This window comes from Dendrobium catenatum, unplaced genomic scaffold (assembly GCF_001605985.2).
Source record: "Dendrobium catenatum unplaced genomic scaffold, ASM160598v2 fragScaff_scaffold_1638, whole genome shotgun sequence".
NCBI classification, from domain to species: Eukaryota; Viridiplantae; Streptophyta; class Magnoliopsida; order Asparagales; family Orchidaceae; genus Dendrobium; species Dendrobium catenatum.
Genome location: NW_021320100.1, coordinates 1,291,269 through 1,297,585, shown reverse-complemented (window position 1 = coordinate 1,297,585; position 6,317 = coordinate 1,291,269). Strand labels below are relative to the sequence as shown.

General features: G+C 33.3%; 1 protein-coding gene across 1 annotated transcript; it reads left to right on the top strand.

Annotated features, from left to right (window-relative positions):
* Window positions 1–2,106: 2,106 nt before the first annotated feature.
* LOC110097268 (G2/mitotic-specific cyclin-2-like) lies at window positions 2,107–5,163 on the top strand. Its single transcript, XM_028701082.1, has 10 exons — window positions 2,107–2,359; window positions 2,465–2,524; window positions 2,615–2,656; window positions 2,784–2,931; window positions 3,006–3,146; window positions 3,471–3,560; window positions 3,641–3,862; window positions 3,969–4,067; window positions 4,156–4,334; window positions 5,019–5,163. The coding sequence occupies exons 1-10, from the start codon at window positions 2,172–2,174 to the stop codon at window positions 5,161–5,163; spliced, it is 1,314 nt and encodes a 437-aa protein (XP_028556915.1). The 5' UTR covers window positions 2,107–2,171.
* The last annotated feature ends 1,154 nt before the right edge of the window (window positions 5,164–6,317 follow it).

The window sequence follows — 6,317 nt, the reverse complement described above, 5'->3', positions numbered from 1 at the left end:
CATTCCCCTTCCTAAGACCTGAAATAGAGCACAGAGTATATGTGAGCTAACGCAGCTTAATAGGTCACACCCACCATCTAAATTTTTAATAACTACATTTACTTGAATATAAAAGCAAGTCATAAGAAATATGTAATACAAAGCATATTATGAATCGTAGATAACTAAAGTAAAGCATATTATGCACTAAAAATAAATAAACAAATAAATACATCATAGAAGAAAATAATATATTTCCCTTAAGCCCTTATACCTCCCATAAAAATATAGATTAAAGTTCAAGCCTTCATGACTCTTTGTGCTAGCATATAAGAAAATATGTCCTTATGACTCTTAATGTTTGACATATATCATATATTCATAATTTAGGCCCTTAAGATTCCTTATACATTCAACAACAAAACTTCATTTATCATCAATCTCCTCAGAATCACACATTTCAAGCAAATAAGCATATTGTAGTAAAATAGACATAAATGAACGAACATCAGAAATGCTTAATCAAAAGGTTAGCTCATATAAACATGAGAAGCAATTCTCTTCTTTATGAAAAATTCTTTCAAAATCGCAAGGGGTTCACAATCACTGCCATATGGTGCATGTATTGACATATCATTCAATGCATGATAAGTTTAAATATAGGGCTAATGTGAGCCCATTCATATAAGAAACACCACTTATTCTATAAATTTTATAACATCCTTGTTTCCTTATGTTATGCCCGACCACAACATCTAATTGTATGTTGATGCCAAAAATATGATCCATTATGCTCAACATAAAGTTAAGAAGCATTACTAAAATTCCTCTACTGTTGGTTATTGTTGATGAATTTATGTTTTTGGGTCTATGTTTTTGCAACATTGGGTTCATACAAAAAAAATTATTTAGGGAGAAATTTTATGAAGAATTTTTTAGCCTCAACACCTAAACGAGGATGAATTATTTATATTAGTAATTCTCTCCCTGCGATATTTGTCATTTGACAACCCCAGTTTGAAGGCTGCTTATTATATTTGTGAACATGTACTATTTTGATTTTTTCAGCTTTTGACAACCATTAGGTGGATGGTCACTTCTGGCTCTAGGGATAGTTTTTGCCTGTGTTGCTTTTTGAATCTTGTTGATTCTTGGGATACAATTTTTGTTTCTATGTTCTGAGCCCTTATTTTGATCCTTTTTATTTCTGTTTTAGATGTTAATTTTTTAACTTTTTGGTTTTTGATATTGCTCTTTATTTCTTTGGGTTGTATGACACCTTTTTTTTTTTTTTGTAAATTCCTTTCCATAGTGAATGAAATGGGTTAAGGCCCCTAATATTCGAAAAAAAAAATCAAGGATACAATTACCCCCTATATTATTCCTGTTAATCACACTTTGCCTTTTTTTCTTTGTACTTAAGATGGAATGATATAAAAAGTATAATATAATTAAAAGCCTCTATGAAGTTTCATTTAGGGCAATTTGTATAAAGTATTGGCAATAATCATCTCCTTCTGCATTGAAAATTAAAATAAATTGAACTAAGGAAAGTATCCGAAGGCGAAGCCCCTATTTAATCCACCCCTGGAAGAAAATTTGAAACCACGTAACTAGCCGTTAGGTCTGACTGAATCACGCCCTCTTCTCTTTCCAGCTGTTCGTCATTCAACGGCTCCGATTTAATGACCGTTTGATTTAGAAAAAAGAACAATGGCCCGCAACACCATCCGACCTGGTTTTAAAATGGCCATCCTTTCGCCGTTCAGTACTTGGGATATCTGAGAGAAAGGGGAAAAGAAATCAAGGGAGGAGAGATAAAGAGAGAGAGAAATAGTGGAGAGAGGCTCTCTCTCCATGGCCGCCTTCTTTCTGTAGTTCTCTTTGGCTCGTATTGAATCTGTAAGCTTACAGACTCCGTGAAAAGGAATAATATCGGACTGCGAGGTTGCTTCTTAGGTGCGGATCGATTCAGAGATCTGTGCATCAAGATCTTGCTGATATCATGTTTCTCCTTCCTCTAGCTAAGGCTTGCTCTAGAATTCTCTGAGCATTGATTGCTTTCTTAGTGCAGGATAGAATGGAGAGAGGAGTTAAGAACGAACGGGGTGTAATCAGATCTGAGAACTACCAAGGTTTCAAGAAAGAAATGTTCTTGCTTTTAATCTTTCATTGGTGAATAATCCCAGTAAATGTGCCGATCATTCTTGTTTCGATGTGGATTCCTTTTTTTGGTTTCTTTGACAGGTTTTTTATTGGGGGGATTGAAACATGGAAGGGATATGGGGAACAATGTCAACAGAAGAGCATTAAGTGACATCAATAATCTCACAAGCGATGCTCCATATCCCTCGGCTATCTTCAAGAGGGTTTTGAACGAGTAATCTACATCAATTCTTCGGGAGTTTTGAACTCTAGCATATAAGCCCAAAATTGTGAAATTTTGAATTCTTTTTTATTTATTTATTTTTATTAATTTCGTTAGTGTGGCACCCATCAATGACAAGAACGATAATAGTTTTGTTGGTCGAAGACCCATTACCAGGTAGGAAGCAATTTTCCTTTCCTGTATCTGTAATTCTTTATTCCAGTAGGCTTCGTGTAGACTGAACTATTTTAATGGTGTTATTTTTAGGAAGTTTGCTGCTTCGCTAGCTCACAAATCACAAAATTGTTCGCAGGTATTTGATATAACTAAAAAGTATCATTAACAAAGAATAACACATAGACAGATCTCTTTCTTAGATCTGACAAATTGTATTGCCTTTTCATTATTTGTTAATCATACAGAATCCTAGCTCAAGGCTCAAACCAATAGGTAGCGAACGGCAAAAGAGAAGCCAACCAGTTCAAAGTACAAGTTCTGTAGGTGGTTGTGATTCCATAGATGTGGATGATTTTGTATCGGCTAATGACATTCCTTTGCCAATGGTGGAGGAGATTGAAGAGATGGTATTTGTTTCCTTGTTATGAATTCTGTAATTTGCTGGTTTTGATATTCAAATGTTAGTAAATTTTTTCCAAAGGTTGATTGTGAGCTGAAAGAAGTTGAAATGGAGGATCTGGAAGCAAAATTACTTATGGAAATTGACAGTTGTGATTCTAACAATCCTCTTGCTGTTGTTAACTATGTGAATGATATATATTCCTTCTACAGAGAAACCGAGGTGAAAATTAACAACTTTGTTACTTTTTCTGTACGTTAAACAATATTGATAGAGGCCTATTTGATATGCCAACATTTATCAACATTTAAAATAATAAAATGTCAAAATAGCCATTTATCATTTAAGATAATGTTTTATTTTTAAAAATTTACATAGATCTAACCACAGCCTTCCCTAGATGATCAAGTTATATAGATAGCAATGAACCTGACAGTCACTTCATTATTCTAAAACAATTTGGTTGAGTTTTTTTTATTGGTTCCATATGATTAGATAAAAGATTAGAAGATAAAAAAACTAACAAAATGTATGATAATATATCAGGAATTGGGCTGTGCATCTCCAAATTATATGTCAAATCAGCTTGACATTAATGAGAGGATGCGTGCGATTCTAATCGATTGGTTGATCGAGGTATAGATCAATCTTCTGCTTGATCATTTGAAATTACACAACTTCCTAATAATGGAATTACTCCCTTCTTTTGATTGTAGGTGCATTACAAATTTGAACTAATGGAGGAGACATTATTTTTAACAGTCAACTTAATAGATAGGTTCTTAGCTCGACAACGTGTTGTGAGAAAGAAACTTCAACTGGTTGGAGTGACAGCCATGCTTCTTGCATGTAAGTATGAAGAGGTTATGGTCCCTGTTGTGGAGGATCTTATCCTCATTTCTGACCGAGCTTACACTAGGGAGGAAGTCCTTCAAATGGTAATATTAGTTTTTCATAATAAAAGTCAATTTATTTAATTTATGAGACAATTTTTTATGCCCATTCCTCGTCCATATATAATTTTGGTTCTAATTATGCAAACAGGAAAGCTTGATGGCAAACACACTGCAATTCAACATGTCAGTGCCAACTCCTTATGTGTTCTTGAGGAGATTTCTCAAGGCTGCTATGTCGGATAGGAGGGTATATGCTCTTTTTGAACAAATAACAGATGTTATTCTAGCTTTTGCATTGAAGCTTTCTTACAGTTTATTATTTTGATTTGAACTAGCTTGAGCTCCTGTCCTCTTACATCATAGAGCTGTCTCTCATTGAGTATGAAATGCTCAAATATAGCCCTTCCATGCTTGCTGCTGCTGCAATTTACACAGCTCAGTGCAGTCTGAAAGGATTCAAGCACTGGACAAGAACCAGCGAGCTGTGTACCAAATATTCAGAGGACCAGCTTCTGTAAGTTTATATTATCTTTGGTTCCATTATGTCCATGATGAATACTAATTAAATAATCTCACTATATAAAGCCCACATCAAGTGTCATATGGCCGTAAATTTAATAAAGATGCGTTCAACTATTTTCTTATAGATTTTCATAATTTGGTTGAAGATCTGTAAGTAAAACAGTTTATCTGAAAAAATATAATCTGTGTGCCAGTAGTCTTAAAATTTGGCTGAATAGGAGAATTATAAATCAATTAAACTTCTATGCTAGAGTCAAAGTCATATTCTTGGGTCAAGATGTATTTTAACTTCCCCATTAATTCATTTCCTTCCATTCGGTGAAAGTGGAGGAAATGAATTAATCTGAATCCACAGCCATCATTGATTTGAGTTTTTCAATCAATCCATTCATTTCCTTTCATCTAAGCAATAACCTTTGGGTTTGGTTTGAAGAAAGATAAATTTGCTTTACTTCACAACTCTGTTATAAAGTAAATGTGGTCATCAACTGCATTTAAGTTGCTTACATTCTTAGCACACCAATACACACGACTCCTTGAAATAGTCTTAAGCGGTCTTCTTTTCTTGTATAATATTAACTAATGCAGCTGTTAGAACTCTAATTTAATGGTGAATCTACTGGAGGACTGAATCTATCAGCTTAGTTGTTACCATTTGTGTCATTTTATATTACAGGGAGTGTTCTAGGATGATGGTGGATTTTCACCTACAGGCAGGGAAAGGAAAGCTTACAGGAGTCCATAGAAAATACAGCACATATAAATTTGGATGCGCAGCAAACTCCACACCTGCTCTTTTCCTCTTTGATATGAAGATCTAACATTTCGAAGCCAAAAATTTACATAACAAAACTTGTAACCTAACTTCAGGATGAGGTTAAAACGTTTGGAAAGTTTGAGTGGCTTACCCTTCTTGCAATTGGAGTTGCTATTGGCATGCAATGTAAGTTGCAGTTGGAGTCTATGCCTTCAGTGTTCTGTTTGTTTTACTTGATCAGATTTTAAATAACTCGTCTCAGAGCTGTTATGGTAGAAATAACAAATATTATTAGCAATCAAAACTGTTTTTTTTTTTTTTTTTGAAATTTTGGTTTCTTAAAGTTTTTACCTTTTTAAAAAACTCAATTTTTTTTCTTTGCATTATTAGATTTGCTCAATGCTCGTGCCTACATTTTTACTTTTGACTGATTGGCTTGTGAAAATTTTGTAATTATTTAGCATTACTTAGCTTAAAGTTGGTGCCTTAGTTATTTGTTGACTTTAATTATTTAATTATTTTGATATAGGGTGGCATATAGGGTGAGAGATTAAATAAGATAAACATAGTATTCAATTATTTGATATAGGCTTATATTAGTAACTATCCCTTCAACAAAAGCTCGTTAATATCAAGAGATAATGAACCCAAGTTTTAACTAAACCACTTAGTAGCAACATGTTAGAGTCATTCAGTCGTTAGACTCACAAAAACAATCATTTGGCTCTAAGAGATAAAGCATTTAGACTCTCCTAGAGATTGAGAATTACAAGGGATAAAAAAAATAGGCTTGGTACAAAAATAGTGATAAGATATTAATTTAGATACACATATTAGATAGATATATTTGTCAACTATTTGATATGGCTTTATATTAGGTAATATCCTTAAAACAAAAGCTCTTTAATATCAAGTGACAAGAACTCGAGTTTTAGCTGACCATTTAATGGAAATGTTTCAAAGTCATTAACTCTTAAATAAGACTCATGAGAACAAGCAATTGACACTAAGAAAATTATAAGAAACCAAATGTTGGAAATTGGTACAAAATTATGTGTTAGGAGCTTTCTTCTCTCTAATATTTTAAAATCATTATATGATATTCATCTGCTTTTAAGGCAACTCACATGAACAAAAAAAAAGTCTCTAATAATAACAGACCAAAAATTGGGTTTGGTGCTCTCTAGTATTTCTAAATCAAAACATATTTCCATCATC

Coding starts and splice junctions, on each gene's coding strand:
- LOC110097268 (XM_028701082.1), top strand. CDS start 2,172: ATGTGCCGATCATTCTTGTTTCGATGTGGATTCCTTTTTTTGGTTTCT. Junction 3,147..3,470: donor CCTTCTACAGAGAAACCGAG/GTGAAAATTAAC, acceptor ATAATATATCAG/GAATTGGGCTGTGCATCTCC. Junction 4,335..5,018: donor TATTCAGAGGACCAGCTTCT/GTAAGTTTATAT, acceptor TTTATATTACAG/GGAGTGTTCTAGGATGATGG.